Source organism: Nyctibius grandis, chromosome 4 (genome assembly GCF_013368605.1).
Source record: "Nyctibius grandis isolate bNycGra1 chromosome 4, bNycGra1.pri, whole genome shotgun sequence".
NCBI lineage: Eukaryota > Metazoa > Chordata > Aves > Nyctibiiformes > Nyctibiidae > Nyctibius > Nyctibius grandis.
In genome coordinates this window covers 2189301-2206912 of record NC_090661.1, presented here as the reverse complement: position 1 = coordinate 2206912, position 17612 = coordinate 2189301, and the positions used below count along the sequence as shown (strand labels likewise).

At 42.2% G+C, this 17612-nt stretch overlaps 1 protein-coding gene across 1 annotated transcript in view; it reads right to left on the bottom strand.

Moving 5' to 3' along the window:
• The window catches only part of ABTB2 (ankyrin repeat and BTB domain containing 2), a 132404-nt gene extending 126093 nt beyond the window's left edge, over positions 1 to 6311 (bottom strand). Inside the window, exon 1 of the mRNA XM_068398242.1 lies at positions 5447 to 6311. Within this exon, the coding sequence (XP_068254343.1) occupies positions 5447 to 6311 (865 nt within the window). The remainder of the gene's footprint in view (positions 1 to 5446) is intronic.
• Between the last annotated feature and the right edge of the window lie 11301 nt (positions 6312 to 17612).

Sequence of the window (17612 nt, the reverse complement as noted above, 5' to 3'; positions counted from 1 at the left end):
ACACACAAAGCTCTTTCCTCATTTTCTGCAGGCACAAACAAAAAATGCAAGAGCAGCTCAAATATCCAAACATTGCACAGGTGTTCACTGCTAAACTTTGAGCTAAAGCAGCTTGATTTTCCACCTGAAAAACAGATTTTAAAAAAACAAAACAAAACAAAACCCTATTATAACTTAGAGTTTTACATACCAAGGATAAAACTCTGTCCTGGCCTCAACAGTATTTGCTCAGTTCAAACCCCTGGCTTTAGCAGTACCAACATACTTCAACCTTGACACTACAGGTCACAGACTTTTTTCTCCAAGAGGTTCCTTCTTCACAGGCCCAGCTCCTCAGTTTCACAGGGATAAGCTGTCACCGACACCAATTCCACTTGAAATCCAAATATCAGTATTTGCTGCTAGTAGTTATACACTGGGGGAGTTTCAGCACTTGCTCTTTAACCAACCGAATTGAAAGGACACAAATTTTATTGCCATGGTGTAATATCAGCAATTTGAAGGATTAATTTATGACAGCATTATTACTTCATTAATGAAGTTTTCCTTTAGTATCACTAAATGAAATATATATACACACACAAAAAAAACACTATAAGGAAAAAAAAATAGGCATTTTAGCTTTACTTGATCTACCCTTTAACAAAAACAAAACTCATATCTGCAGATGTTTGTATTTTTAATTGTGCATCTAGTGGCTTGTGTCTGTAGGAGAGGTGAGCATGTATATACAAGCACTAACATTTAGGCTTAAAGAATTTGTCCCTGTGGGTTTGTGGATATAAATCCAAGTTGTTGAATGTGTAGGAGTAGAAGCACACAAGGTGTGCTGGGGGTACGTTTGTACAGAGGTGAAGGAAGCCGTAGTTGGAATAGGATCAGAGCTACAACCATCTCATCTAACATGGAAAGGCGCACGTAGGTCTATCACAGTCCTGCTCAGAAATCCCCAGTGAGCAACGCTGCTTCAAACTCCTGCTTCAGATATGATGACACAGAAAACAGAGGTGTTTGTCTGATTTTTTTTTTAAATGATTTGCAAACTACCTACGGTACCGCTGTACTAGCCTTGTACTTCTACTCAGCTTAGCTTATTGATTGCATTTGCAGCCCTCTTCCCCAAAACGCACCCCTTCCAACATGCAGTTTTTTCCTGAATAGCTGTGAAGCTGATAGCTTATTAAAACTGATGAAGCTCTTTGGGAGCACACCGGTTTGTTCAGTTCAGATCACAAAAGGACTATTTACTGAAATGTCATAATTTTTTTCCATGCTGGATTTCAGTGGAGTACCATGACTACACTGAAATTAAAAAAACAAGTTATTTCAGACCATTTTGATAACTATAAAAAGGAATTACTAAAATTGCATAGCTCTAAAAAATCCTCAATGTTAAATCAGCTATAATTTTTAACCTCTATTAGTGCAGTGAGAAATGTAAAAGTAAACAGCATTAGTGATACTAAATCTGAAGTCCATGCTTGATGCTTGGTAGGTCGTGCCACAGTGTTTAGTATCAGAGGGAAGAAAATTCATCCCTGGCCTAATTTTATCGAGTCCAAATCATTCCCTCCCACCATGAGGAAAGGTTACACATTTTCCCCTCAACCCCTTTCTAAGAAAAATGTCTCAAGACACAAGCAGAGCTTATTTCAGGCTCTGTTTCTACTATTCATCAGCTGAGAAAATCAACAGGCTTTTGGGGATTACTTTGTCCACAGGGAACTTGGAGTGTTTCAGCTAAGAGGGATGTGAAGAAACAGTGTTACCAAGCAAAATTCTCCCTCTTTCTTTTTTTTTGCAACAGCATCTGTCAACACTTAGATGTACAGAACATCAGGATGTGCTGATGCATTAAATAGCACAGCAGGTGTATTGGCTGTCGCAGGAGTGCTTGGCAATAACCAGACAGTTAAGTGCAACGTAAGTGCTGTAGTTAACAGGGCAATAATACCAAAATGTATTTGCAGTGCTGACAGTTCACATTCTAATGAACCAGGCACCTGTCAAACACAGAAACATCAAGTAAAAGAATCATATTTCCAAGGTAAATTCATATTTCTCCTCATCTCCCAACAAACATTTTGAATGAAGACTCTAATATTCCAAATTAGCATGTCTCAAAACCCCTGTGAAACTACCAGATACATTCTCTACTTTAGCTGTATCAAACCTGATGCACATAATCTATCTCCATCTAATTACAAATAGAAAATAAAACATGTATTCCAATTTACATGACTTTTTTTTTCACCTTCCATTTGCTATGTTGTTCAGTAGCTGCTTATCAGTCTTGCTGCTTTTAAAGATGTTTCATTTTCTTTCCAGCTTGGATTGCATTATTTTTGCAACATCCCACCTGAAAAGACTTTGCCCTTGGAGGCATTAACACACTCAGAGCTTTACAGAACTCCGTATGGCCGCAAGCTCAGATGATGTTCCTCCTTCTAAGGCAGAGAGACTGAGTCCCAAGCATGAAGTCAGAACTCACACTAACAGCAGAAAATGTCTCACAGAAGCAGCAAATAGTTGATTAAAGAACAACCTTACAGAAAGGCTGAATAAATAAATAAGCCACAGATTATTATTTATTTAAAAACAGTATTAACAAGATTAAAATTCCCCTTAAGCATTTACAGAGTTCTAAACTTTACCCTTCACATACCAGGTGTTGATTAAAACACATTGGTTACAATACAGAATATTAAACTTTCAGCCTCTAAAGCCTTACGAACAGTGACTGGACGACTGTCTTTGAAGGGAGATTAGTCACTGAAGAAATACAGGTCTAAACCTCAGTCTCTTGAGAATTTACAAAGATTTATGTATTTACTTACTGGTTTTTAGACTCCAAAGCAGCACACTATGCTGATCTAATAATGAAAATTGTATTCAATAGATCATAATGCCAGAAAGGTCCATTATGATAATCCAGTGCAATCTTCTGCATAGTACGCTGCCACGGATTTCATCCAGAGATTGCAATGCTTGACTGGAGTTAGAACTTAACCACTGAGTGCTTTTTATCTCCAGCATCAAACACAGTGCTATAAAACAAAACCCAACAACCATACGCCAAGTTCTCAATTTACAAGTACTCCATTAAAATGTTCTTACTATAAAAGAAACAAAAATGTCAGTAAAGCAAGTTTTCCTGTGCCTCACACTGGAATAAATCCAGTTATTTTACCGCTAGCTCTACCTCAGATTTAAATTAATGTAAAAGACAAATCATTTGAAAGCACTGTGGAGAATGATGTGAATACTACTAATTTACAATTCCTACAGGCAGAAAGAATAAAGAAGTTAGTTGAAGCTTTTTGCATCCATATAAAACCATTTGTGGTCTTACAACTGAAAAAAAAAAGCCATTTGGAAGATTCACTGACTTGTGTCAGGCAACGTGCTAGTGAGAGACTGTCACAGGAAATCACAGGATACCTTCCTGGGTGGTTTTATTCAATTTTCAGACTTAAAAAATGCATTAAATTATTGACGGAATTGATCTGAAAGACAAGAACAACAAAAGAGGCAACAGAAGCCAATCCTTCTGAGGCCAGGGACTGTTTGGTATTACACTACACAAGCGTTATCATAACTGACCATTTGGTGGTTTGAATATTTATAAGCATTTCCCTGCACAGTTACTCATGTTTCCATTCATCACCAGCTTCCATTCATTCATTGCAATTTTTCCAAGGAGGAGATTTCTCTTCAAGAAAAAAAAAAAAAAACCTCCATGAGGGACTGACTCTTCCTCTCCATTTTACACACAGAACCTGTGCAACAGAAGCTCTGAGCAGAGAGCAGCTGAAGTGCGTGTTTTATTTTACAGAACTACAACATTTTACTCCAGTTTCCCTGAAAAGGAATAAGATAAGGAACCGAACCCTCTCTTTGGAGCTGGTGACAAATACCCCCATGGTACACAAAGAATGAAGACAAGTGCTTTGGCAGAGGACAAGACCTCCCCATACCTCTATCCTCTTCCATCAAAGAGCTTGTAGTTAAAAAAGTAGATGTCAGTGTTTGAGTTTTAAAGTCACAGTTATGTCTCGTGGCAGTGGCAAGAGCACATCCCAAAGGGCGCCTCACATGTATTTCACATACATTTAGTAACATTGTCAGTGGACAGAGGGAAGATAGAGTGCACAAGAGAGGTTTTGTGAGCACCATAACAGCAGCCATCCTCTTACATTGTCATTTGAACCAGGCTGACCCAACACGGGCAGTCACTGCACGTATCTACTAGGGACCCAAATCACAGCATTATTGTTTTGCTATAGGATAGCTACAGGAAATCAATGCACCCGAGGAGCAGAAGCTGAGTCAGCCCTTCTCTGACAAAGTGTTTCATTGCCAACACTCACCTAAGGTATATTTTTTACACAACGAAAATCCACTCCTTTACTTGTCTCTCGTTATGACATTACCTTTTGCAGAGGACCAAGACACTTGGTTTTATAAAGAGTTAAATCAGAAAAGGATTATGCATGGAATATCTGACCGTAACGCCGAGGCCAGCAGAAGTCACGGAACTGTGTGTGGTACACAGAAGTCTTTTAAATTCAATGTTTCTCCAAGTTTTCCATGGAAAAATATGGTACTCCTCAGTGTGACAATGCAAAATAAACAGTGCAGCTTCTTAACACAACTGTCATGACTTAAGCCTTTCAAATTGCTCCTCAGTCTCATAGGAAGACGCCAACATTCCTCTATCTGCTTATTTGCTTAACTGTTCAAAAAGTCTGCTTTCTAACCAAATTACAGAGGTAAGTACCTTAATGCTATGTTATTCTCATTACTGAGGCACCATCCTACATATTCACTTTGGCAAGCCAAGCACAAGCTCTTCTTTATTGCACAAGTGTAATTACAACACAGGTTTCTGCTAAACTAGAAGGAAGTAACATGTAGTTATAAGTTTTTGCTCAGAAACTGAATTTTACTACCGCAAAGAAAAAAAAAATAATGTTGTTTTCCCTCTCCAGGCTGTATATGGGAATAGCATCTATAAGGTGAAACTGCAAGATACTCACTGTAATGTAAGTTTTGTTTAAAAACAATAGTGGTATTTTCTGAAGAGTAGTTTCTAAAGCACATTTTGTCTTATGGTTACAGAGAAGCATGTTTACACGCCAGTTACAGTAAAAATGCTCAAAACAGCAGCTGGTAGAAAGTCAGAAGACATTTGTTAAGACAACAGGGCTTGGTTTCCCACAGCCTCCGCACCTTTTAGAAACTGGTTCATCTTAAGAATAAAGCAGGATCTTTCTTGCCTGGTAAAACAATTGCGTCTGCTTTACGCACACACAAACCACGACCAAGATGCAATTCAGATGAAAAGCAAAACAAAAAAAAAAACCCCTCAAGTCCATAGAAATGAACGATTTGACTATTAAGCTTGCTGCTATGAAGATTATAAATCGTAAAAGCTGGATCTTACCATTAGCATTTTTCCCACAGATGAGATGCTCATAAGGCTGCAACACTCCCCAAAGTTCAGCATCGTTATTGATAACAATCTCCAGGATTTCAGCCGAGATCTCCCCTCCTCCACCATCCGGGCTCTGACTTGCCAAAACCCTAGCCTTAATCTCTTCTACAAGGTTTTCCATGCAAGCGGTTAAAGAGATTGCTGCATATTCATGGATCCTAACCGAGATCCTAGTGTCCACCATCCACCTGAAAAACCTCCCCACTGAAAAGGTGAGGCCGCATCTAGCCGATTTACCCTTCCTCAGTCCGTCTCCAGCGCTCATGCTGTACAGAGAGAGAGCCTTGACAGTCGCCAAGACACAACTTTCTGACAACGACCAGCTCTGGATGAGCTTGATAGCGCTCTGCACCTCAAACCTGGTGCATTTGGAGTGCATCACGCTGAGCCGCTGAGCTTCCCTGGAGACCCTGATCAAGGCGCGCCTCAGTAACTGCGAGAGCCGCCTGACAGCTTCCTGAGAAAAGGTTCTGGTATTGCCATCTCCCTTCCCTTTTCTGAGTATTTTTCCAATGTCTTCATCAGTCCAAGGGTATTCCTCTAGATCCGGCAGCTTAGGACACTTGGAAAAGATATCTGCAACCTCGGGGTCTTCCGGCAGAACAGTGTTCACGGTATCCCAGCTGTTATTCCTACTGTTCATGGAGCCCGAATAGTACCACCAGTTGCCTCTGTGCTGAGAAGAGGTGAAGGCTTGGGAGTTGGACTTGGAAGAAGAGAGACTAAGGGACCTGCAGGAATCCCCTGCCCCATAACCAGAGTCCAGAGTTAAATCCTCCAGGGTCTTCAGAGTAGAGCTGTATATCCCAGCCATAGGAAAGCCGGGTTAAGCCAACCGCAAAGAGCACGAAAGGTGAGGCTGGGCCAGGTCCCTCCTGCGCCTACGGAGCCCGAGCCGCCTGCCCCGCCAGCGGCGCGGGAGGGTTTGCAGCACAGCGGGAAGGAGCCCTCCCCGCACGCCGGCTGCGCCGAGGGCCAGCTACCTCCATCCCGCAGGGAGGCTGCGCTCAGCCATCTTCTGCCTCGGGAGGGCCGGCTGGCGGCAGCGAGCCCCGGCGCGCCGGGCCCGGGCGGGGCGCGGGGCCCGCGGAGGGCGCGGGGCGGCGGCGCGGGGCGGGGCGGGCTCCGCGGGAGCCGCTCCGCGGGACACTCGGCGGCGGCTCCGACTCAACTTCGCCGCCGCGGGTCCGCCGGGCGCCCCGCACCGCCGCATGCAAATGGCCTGTGGGGAGAAGCACCAATCAGCGGCGCCGACGGAGACAGTCTCCGCCAGTGAAATCCGAGCTGGGCGGTCAGTATGCAAATAGCGCCCGGCGGGGCGGGGCGGCGAGGGGAGGCGGGGAGCGCCGGCCCCGCGGAGCTCCCCCCGGCTTGCGGGACCGGGGGTTCGCTGCCGGCGGCCCCGCTTACCCGGGGTGGCTGCCCGCCCTGCCCAGCTCCCGGGAGCGGCGCACGCCCGGGCCGAGCGGTGGAGCGGCTCCCCGGGGCGAGGGTCGCGCACGCCCGGCCCCGCGGGAGTCACCGCCTGAATGGAGGATTGTGCGGGCGGGCGGGCGCGAAGCCGCCGTGCCGGCTCCTGAAAGGGGCCATTGTGCGGCGGTTTACACAGCGCTGACCTTGAACCGGGAGCTGGGTACGGAGCGGAGGTGCCCGGTTTGTTTCTCCCCTCGCTCCGCCCAAGCCGTGCTCCTGCCCGGGGCGGCGTGCGCGGGCCGAGGGCGCCCCCCTCCGGCTGCACGGTGGTAGCCGGCATCCCCCAGGGCGGGGGCAGGCAGTAGCAACCCGGCTCCCCCCCCTCAGGCTCTCAACTTCTTGTAATTTAACTTTTAAATGCAGTTTTCACATCTTTGCACAAGAAGTAAAGCCCCCTCAAAGGTCACAAGTCCGCTACTATTCACAGCCACGCGACCATCACAGCACGCAGGCAGACACGGTGTCTGTTCGCAGGCCCTGGAGCCCTAAATTACATCAGCTGCAGGTGACAGGGATCCAACAGGGAGAGCAAAGGTAGCCAAGAGTCCGTTTTGTTAATGCTCAGCCTCAGTTGACCCCACCTGGAATACTGTGTTCAGCTCTGGGGCCACCAACATTAGAAGGACACGGAGCTGTTGGAGCGAGTCCCGAGGAGGCCACGAAGATGCTCAGAGGGCTGGAGCACCTCTGCTGTGGAGACAGGCTGAGAGAGTTGGGGCTGTTCAGCCTGGAGAAGGCTCCGGGGAGACCTTGTAGCACCTTCCAGTACCTGAAGGGGTTACAGGAAAGAGGGAGGGGGGCTTTTTACAAGGACAAGTAGTGACAGGACACGGGGGAATGGTTTTAAACTGAAAGAAGGTAGATTTAGATCAGATATTAGGAAGAAATTCTTTCCTGTGAGGGCAGTGAAACACTGGAACAGGTTGCCCAGAGAAGCTGTGGCTGCCCCCTCCCTGGCAGTGTTCAAGGCCAGGCTGGACAGGGCTTGGAGCACCCTGGTCTAGTGGAAGGTGTCCCTGCCTGTGGCAGGGGGTTGGAACTAGATGACCTTTAAGATCCCTTCCAACCCAAACCATTCTATGATTCTATTTTACTCCTCCATACAGGAAACTGCAGTGACTGCAAAGATCTGTCATTTAACCTATCTCAAGCATTGATTTTTCAACAGCTTTCTTAAAAACACAGCATTTTACTTCTGCTCTGTAAGCTATATAGAAGCTCTGTGCTCCTTTGCTCTCTAAAATTACGTTCGATATTTAAAACCTGTGGAAGCAAACTTCAGATAGGAATTTCTAAACCTAAACCACTACTGCAATGAGGCGATGAAGCAGTGGCTCTCTCCACCTTCCGTGGATGGCATCCATCGCTTAGGACAGCGCGGTCAGTATTTCTCATGCTTTTGCAGAGTATATGTCTGTCTTAATTCTTCAAACTAAATAGATTCCAATCAAAAATACCAAGTGGCATGTCCTGTTTTCTTTTGGTTGGATGAGGCCAAAAGATTTCACTTGAAGTCATCTAAATTTGTAACAGTGGGCTGACTGCAGACACCCACTTCACAAGGCAACAACGAACACACCAAACACTGACTTTTTTTTTTGTTGTTATTAAAAAAGTGCCTAGAAAGGTGCATTTAAAACTCTAAAGGTAGATATTTTACAGTCACACTCCTGGAGCAATCCATTCTCAGTGTGCAATACTTCCCCTTAATGACTACTTGCAATAGAGGAAGCAGAAGGGTTGTGTTTGCACACAATCTGACCTAGAGCGCAGTGCTTTCCTACAAAGGCTGTAGCTAACAAATACTTGGAGCAGACTTGCTGTTGACCACCTCTTTGCATGGCTGGCAATTCACTGTCCCACAGACTTTTCTCTTATCCAGGTTAAAAGAGATTTCCACCTTTAAAAGCATAATGCCTCACGGGATCTTATTTTGTATTTATGTTTATCAGAAACAGGTATTTTTACTGCACGATCCTAATAACCTCATTCAGTTGTTATTTTACAGATCAAAGCTAACTCCTCTATTCTGCCATATTTTTCAGGCTTGAGCACTATTTTTCAGAGTTTGAAGCCCAGCAAAGACAACACGGCCGATAGTGCACGTGGTAAATAGATACCTGAATGTAAGACAAGGCATTACAAATTCAAATTACACAGTTTTAAGTCTCGTGCATTCAGTCAATACACTTCCTTTTAAAATATGATCTTTCCACTCTTACATCTGTATTTAATCCTATGTATTAGGTACCATGGACTACTGTAGACTTCTTAACCATGACTTTTGGTAGGTTACCATGTGGTGTCTGTCCTTCATGTCCCTATATTGCTCCACTGCATCCTCAAAATGAGGGTACTGCGTGTTAGTTCCTTGTCCATATCTCTAAGATCATACAAAGAAATATAATTTCTTTTTTCCCCCACTCATGTCTTCACACTGAACTCTACATGAACGGGAAGGAGGCAGTAAGACCAATCTCTACCACCTCTTTCTCACTAAAAAGCCTTTGTGCTTTGTTTTGTGATACCTCTTTGTAAAAGCTCTTTCTGAAATTCATCCTGTTCTGTCTACCTCTTAGGATTAATTTCAATCATAAAAGCAAGCAGAAATTGCCACTGAGAATCGCTCTGCAGTTGGCCAATGTGAACTTGGTATTATTTGGGAAAAATGCAGCTGTGCAAGTACTGTATTTCTACAAATAATTTCTATTCTTTTTCCATTATCACACTTCTCCAATACTCCCGCACAGTTTGTTATTCCTACTATTCCAAGTAATTTAACAATACAAAAATCATCTGGCTTAACAGCAACGTCTGCTTTCTTCCTTCCCTCATGCACTGTTTTCTCATTGTTAGGAATTACACTGCTTTCCATTTTTAGAATTTCACATGTAGTATTTCCTTATACAATAACACTCCACCTGATAAATCCTTCTCTCCCTCCACTGCAAAGGTATCACCAGCCGTTCCCAAATGCAAACAAACCACAGAACAGAAGCCCCCAAGCATGGAAAGGATATTCCTTACTTAAGATTTAAACTTCCAGCTCCAAGATACCCAACACAAAACCAAAGAGGACCAGACAAATAAGGGTGCCCTAGTAGCACTTCTCAATTTCACGTGCACTATTTATCCATGGAAGTAGTTCATCATGTGTGCTGTACTCTTCAAAGCTAATTCACTGTCTGTATCAGACAACTAGAAATAGCCAAATTTGTAACACACTTCCAAGAACAGCTAAAAGCAACATGAAGAGTGGAAGGAAATAATAAAATATTTTTCTTGCTTTGAAAATGAAGAAAATAGTTCACTTTCAGAGCAGACACGTACATTTGTAACAAAACCATAGACTATGTCATGAAAACTAAGGTCTATTTCCAGAAAGCAATTACTGTGCTGGGCTAACACAAAATTGCCAACCTAAACAATCAAGATTACAAGTCATACATCAAAACGCTGATAAGAACAACTTAACATCCCTTGATTTATAAGGCACGATAAGCATTGGGCTCTTTTTGCATACATTTCAACTGGAGATCCCATTAGGGATCACAAATTATTTTCATACAATCAAAGTCAACTTTCTATGGACATATTTTCTCATAGTCATTTCTCTCTAAAATTAAAATGTTAAGAAAGTTGAAGGTATCAGAAGACTTAAAGGAACACAGGCAAAACAGATAAAGGAAGTCCCATAATAAAAATCATGGCACCCTAGAAACCCCATCTTCCTTCACATAAGGAGCTCAGATGCAAGTGTTATTCTAGCTCTGATGCACTACAGACTTTGACAGCTTTAAAACTCTAATTTTAAAGTACATCCAGAATTAATTAGAATTAAAAAGCATCAGCATTCTGATACACAAATAGCAACTAAATAAACAGCAAACCCATTTAAAAATAAACAATCACTTGTTTTATTTTTTTAAGGAAACATAACAGACAAAGCAAATATAAAAGCTCCCATAAACTGAATCTGTACCCAAGACTCCAAATCAAAACTTTTTAAAGTAATCAATAGCTGGATTAATCAGTTACTTGTTCAGACCACAAAGCTCTATTCCTAGAAAATAACATTCACATATATGCTATTGAGCAGTATAAACATCCCCCACTGTTAGGTCCCATATAAGCTTATTTTACTCACTTGAAGTAAAGAAGACTCAAGCTTTTCCACCAGGAAAAAAGAAGAAAAAATGAAAAAAAAAATAAAATAACACAACTATCGTCAGCAGAGCACTCCAAAGAGTTATTTGAATGGTAAAACTAAAACCCTGAAGTAGTACCTACAGAGCACCTGGCAGAGGAGCCATTTTCAAGCCTTATTTACTGCAGCTGTGCATGGGAGTGTTAATGAGCCCAAAGGCTCAACAGCTAGCCAGGCTTCTCCAGAGCACATGAACTGCTTCAATGCTTATTGCTAGAAATTTCCTTCTCAAGCTGCTGTCTCTATTTTGAGCAAGTGCTAATTCTGTTTGCCCACTGTAAAAAGATGGCACTTTCCTTATACAGCTACTTAATTTAATTGCATTTTATCTGCAACATTCAGAACTGTAGCTCTGTTAACAGTTGCTGCCCAACACCTGAAAATCAGTCTGAGCCCACACACCAGAAGGTGTGGGGGGAAAGCAGACATGAAGCATGACTAGAGCAGGTGAATCCCATATCAGGTCTCAATCAAATGCAAAAAAAAAAAATGTTTACTGCAGTTAAGAGAATACATTTTGCATATTTTCAAAGCAACACCGATGAAGAGGTAACGTACATCTGGTGTGTTTTCACAGTACAGCAAAACCCCCACCCAGCAAAGGCCCTCGATTTATTGTCTACCTGGAGCTGAGGGTTCAGTTCAGCAAGTTACCAAATACTCACTGCTGACCTCACCAAGTAATAATGGAGGTACCAGCTGTATCTTCCCAGCTGAAGAGAGACTTTTTCCCCAGTACATAACAAGTCAGCTGCTTCTCCTGTTCATTTTGTGCAGAATGACCTTTCAAAGGTTACAACACTTACATTTCAGAATGTGTTAATTGGTAATTCATAGGTAAATTTACTTGATAGCACTGATTAAAATTTCAAAAGAGAACACAGAATCTCATGAATGTAGAATTTCAGGCCGAGCCTTTGTTCTTCAAAATCCTCAGAAATAATATTATCCCTTGTGTAAACTTTTCAGGTAGTTAGAACTCACTGAAACCTCCTACAGAGAGTACACTGAAGAAATCCTCAGGGTTCTTGGTAATAAATAGTGGTCTTACTTTCTCCCTGTATTGCTTTTATCTTTGATTTAGCATAGACTAAAACTATGTTTTGCTATTAACAATTCCACAAAAATGCTCCTGCCTAACAAATCCTGCCTACTTTTTTCTACTGTGCCAGTTAGTCTAATAAGTGACATTACCCATCCTTACAGAACTTGCCTCACTGATACCCTTAGACTGTCAATTAAAACAGGATTTCTATTTAAAAAAGATCACTCTTCATTTTTTTTCAGTAAGGTAAGTTTGCTTAGCATAGGAAATCAGCACAGATTAGCTTTACTATTATTTGTAATGATAGATAAGATACTACTCAAAATTATTCCTGAGGAGAAATAAGGAGTTATGTCTATTATGACTAGTAGTGACTGTTAAGGAAGACCATTTAAAAAACTTTAATTGGTGAAGATTTTATAGAACAGCCTGCTGCTGACACACATTTTCAGATACGAAAAGCATAAGAAACATTGAGGATCCATTAAAAAAATATCCTTTCTACCTTCAAAAGCTGCCTTTTGTAGCAGATATAATTAGAGAGATAAGGAACTTGGAGTGAAATCTCTGTGCACATGCACATCAGATTCCTGAGATGAACAAAAAAGTGGTTTTCTGCAGCTGCTGTATAGACAGCTTAATTGGCCAGCTTTGGTTGTCCTGTGCTCCTCCAGAAGTCATTCAAAGCAACTAGCTACAAACTGGTCAGCCTCACCTTTATCCTTAGGAAGGGGATGGAACAAATAATCCTGGAAACCATTTGCAAACACATTAAGGACAAAAAGATGATTTAAAGAATCATACCAGTGATTACCAGTGTAAAATAACTCTTTGGAGGCACTTGCAGTAATCTCAGTTATCTGGTCCTTGGGTCACACATCACATTTTCACTACTATATCACAGATGTGTGGAAACCTGCTACAGTCCCATGTGCCAGAGTACTCACATATTTGGATGAACTTCATGTCAAAATGACACTTAATACTATAACCACTCAGTGGCTGTAACATTAGCCTGTGTCATGAGGCACTTGATAGAGCAAATGACATGTACAGATTGCAACGGATGTGTGTCATGCTCCCTGGCGCGTGTGTACTGAAATAATGTTCATGTCCTCAACCCTCTCTTATTAGCCAGTAATACAGTATTGACAAGAACATTATCAGGAGTCAAAACTATGATCACAGAGTCAATGCAAAGAATAGCCATACAGACATTTATAGTTAAATATTGTATTTTTCATAATCCTTAACAGTCAGGAAACTGTCAGGAAACCAGATAAAGTTATTATCCTCTAACACTGCTATAAAGTGGATGCCCCAGAGTGTCTCAGTCCACGCTGAAAATAGTGTTTGTATACAATGGCAAACAATGCTCAAAAGAATTAAAGACGAATGATAGAGGAAACGCAAGGGCAAAACCCCAAAGTCTTAAAAATGTCTTCTACCTTGTCTGGAATCATTCAGAACCTTAGGACAACAGCTGCAGTGTTTATTGTGGTACTGACATACACCAGATTAGCAACAGCTTCCTAGCTGCCGCAGGATCTCATTCCACACGGTTCTTACCAGCCCTCACAACGGCTACTACTGCATCACAGTCTATACAGGCTGTGCGCACAAATTATGCTTCCCTCTGGTTGTGCTTAGTCAGAGCTTTGTCTTCCCAAGGAACACCAAACTTCGTAGGATCAGGCAGCTTTGCTGTATCACGGTAACCCACTGACTCCCTCTTGAGGCTGGCTGTATGGAAATAACTGCAACAACACTGTACTTAAACTGCTCCAGGCTGTCTATCAAATGTGTAGTAATTCAATTCACTGCAAAATGAAGAATGCTCAGGGGAAAGATGAACACCAGCTTTTCTACTGCTGTGTACACAACTGCTGTTTGACACACCTCGTGTAATGGGGGTGCACGTAAACACTGAGGAGGCACTGCGCATGTGGCACAGTTTCAAACAGGTCACGTCCTACAATATGGCACTATCACCCCAAGGTATCTTGCCTCACAGGGTGATCAACAAGGGTGCAACACCTTCCATACATAACTGCTTAGAATAGTTGCAGGATTACCCAGCATAACATCTGAACTGCTTGGGAGTGAAGCCAATGACTTTCTAATCATAAAACTAGAAAGAGAGATCTGCTTTATTTCCTTATTCCTAGCATAAAGCTCTGGAAGAGGGAGCATCCCTTTCTGTTCACAATATATTGTCAAGACAGCCACAGCATAGTGCACTGTTGCAGACACCTGCTTCACAAACACAAAACCTGCAATTTTGCATGAGAAAAGGAGGAGGTTTACACTTACTCATTTGTAGATCATGTTCCCAGAGCAGCACCTGATGAGGTAGCTCAATATGACAAGGTGTCATGCCTACCAACCTAGGCATCTCTCTGTGCAGTAACATGTTCCTGAGCAAGAAAATGCAACTGCAAGAAAAAAGAAGAAAAAGCAAGTGAGGCAGGGACGGGAAAACGGGGTGAGGATAAGGAGAATCAAGCTGAAGCATGTTCTGAGAAGTGCAATGTGGTAATGGAACTTTGCTGCTGTATTTTTCTAACCTGTCCTCAGGGAGGAGTGAACCAAAAACTTTGTGACTCTTCAGGTGCCTCACTGTGAATCGGAATATGCCTTTGAGATGATTAGCAGTGTACACTCCTGTCTGCTGTGGAGCTGGTACACACGACGCCATCTGCTCTCAATGAACTGTTTCTACCACAGTGTCCTACCAGGCCTCCTCTGCTCACTGTTGGCTAACTTCTTGGGTGTGCAGCTACCTTGGATGCCCAGTGTAAAAGGAGTAAACTAGCATCCCTTATGCTGTGTGAACACATCTGTCACCATGTACGCAGTATTCCAGTCAGAAACAGAAATCCGAGGCTGAAGGTTAGTGAGAGAAGGCATGCTTGTGTTAAGTTCTCCTGGTTCTGTCCGTGTTTTGAGACTGCCTACACCAAAAGGGCAGTAGTGCCTGCCCTTACACTGTATACTCTGTAATGCCTGGAGTATTCTCCCTCCCGTCCTTGCTTGGGTGCCACGTGTGGCCTAGGGTAACACGCCCATGGGAAGATGTCTGCTGCAATTGGGAACCTCAGAAAGGAGCTGGGTAGGAAACGCACATGAAAGCATCAATAGGAAAAGAGAGGAGGTGTGATGACTATCACTTCACCAAGATGATGTCACATAATTTGTATAAAATGCATTCCAGCATGTTGTTGATGATGTTTCCGTGGGAAGTATGGGTGGAATGGGGTTTATACCCAGGGAGCAGTACTTTTTCTGATCTGTGCAGAAAAGATTTCAAGGAGGCACATACACGCATGGGAATGTATGGGTACTGGTCAGAGCCATTTCTTGCCAGGAGACACATGCATCCTACTGCGTTTAATGCAGTCACATGCTCATCTTCACATATATTCTGCTTTAATTTTCTGAAATTTAAAATGGCCCTGATCACCACTATTGACAGAGTTCGGGAGGATCAAGCTGCCCTAAGACCTGCTAACAGTGTGTTAGGCTGATGGTGCTGGAAGTGACACCTCCAGTCTAGGCCATCTCCAGATGCGACAGCGGTATGCCCAGGTTTTCTCATGAACCCAGGCCAAAATGCTATAAACCCTCGATGTTTTTGTGTTCAGGCTTATCGGGTTGTTTTTCAGGTTATGCTGAGCAGTGACAAGGCTGCTTGGCAACCCTCCAGAAAGCCACGCTGCTTAGGCTAGGTGTGGTATACTCCAGCATGGAATAAGGCAGGGTATGAAGCATACAAGAGTATGATGCCTTCTAGGATGGCACTGGAGGACAGTCAGGCAGAGGTAGGCAGTCTTTGTGCACTGCCCTCCACAGTCTTTATGATTTTCTTTTAACTGTTGATTTTTCTGATAAACTAAAGAGATTTTAGCCATTTCCAGTATACTAGAAAACCTTGCCTACCTGCACATAAACCTCGAATAGAATCTTATAAATTTTTCAGTTTGACGTATACTTCGTATTGTTTAAATATCTCAGAGACAGTATCATATAATGCTAATTTAGTAAATAAAGGAATGATTGCCCAAAATTATGCTGAAATATTAATAAAATTATATCTAAAACTTATAAGGCATATGTGAAAAGTGCTATAACTCACCTAGCATGACCATTAATATTGGCATTTTTATGAAAAACAAAACAAAGCAAAGCTTTGTAACACTAGTAGGTCACTGAAACATGGAAGTTTGAGATAGAAGTAAAATCTTTGTTTCTCTCAAAGATTCTGTAGCAGCCTCAAAAAAATCCTTTTTACTCTACATAACATCATAACAGCACCGTAACTAGTGTTCTAGTATTCATCAACAAATTACACTACCCATATTAAAAACTTTAAGAAACCTTCTTCAATGAGAAGATTCAGTCTCAGTATGTTGGAGCAGGAATTTGTAGTTTGACACATTGCCCAAGGGAGTGTATTAATTAATGAAAACTTTCTGAGTTTATATGACAGTGAAAAAGTACTTTACATAATGCACTATTCATACTTTTTCAGTATGCTTGTTCCTAGTTTTTATGTGAATGAGCAATATTTTACCGTCTCACTGCTCCTGTGAAGATGCTGCACGTGTATATGATCACATTTTTGCTACAGCAGAAGAGCACACATGCTTCCAACTCAAAAATTAAAATCATATGAAAAACAGTAGGGAAACAATCACATAATAAGGTTCCAAAACTCACTGTCACTTCAGTACATGCACATGTAGCTGAATTGTTAATTAGCACTATTGGCTGAAGAACAAACTAGTCAATGCATAGTCTTAATTAACATAACACTGTCCACCTCCTTCCTAATTCCATTTATGACACAGGGTTGCTTGTTACCATATATCCCAGGCATATTTCTCCAACACGGAAGCCACTGACACAGGCCAATTTGTTATTGCCACTCAGGACAAAACACATGCTGTAAGCAATGGGTAGATAATTACCAACTCCCTTTTTTTCCACCTACGTCATTGGGAAGGCGTACTTGTAACACAACATCTGTAATGGAAGTATCACAGTCCTATATCATGTTCTATGCATAGCACATCTCAATAACTGGTCCTGAGAAAAATGTAAGAATAGTCTGGGTGATTCAGTAAAAGAGGAGCCGGTGCTAGGATTATGAAGTATGGGATCCATCAGTGCTCAATAAAATGATGAATCAGAGACATATCAGAGGTTGACAAAAGAATTAAATTCAATGAAGAATGGTGGGTGGATGTCATGGGATAAATTATCAGAACTGGATCACAACAAAAAGCTCCTCATTCAAATGCATTAAAATACAGGGGGAGTAGTACTCTTTCTTGTAGTTGTAAAAATTTATCAAACATTTTTAGACTAGAAGTATTGAAAAAAAGGCA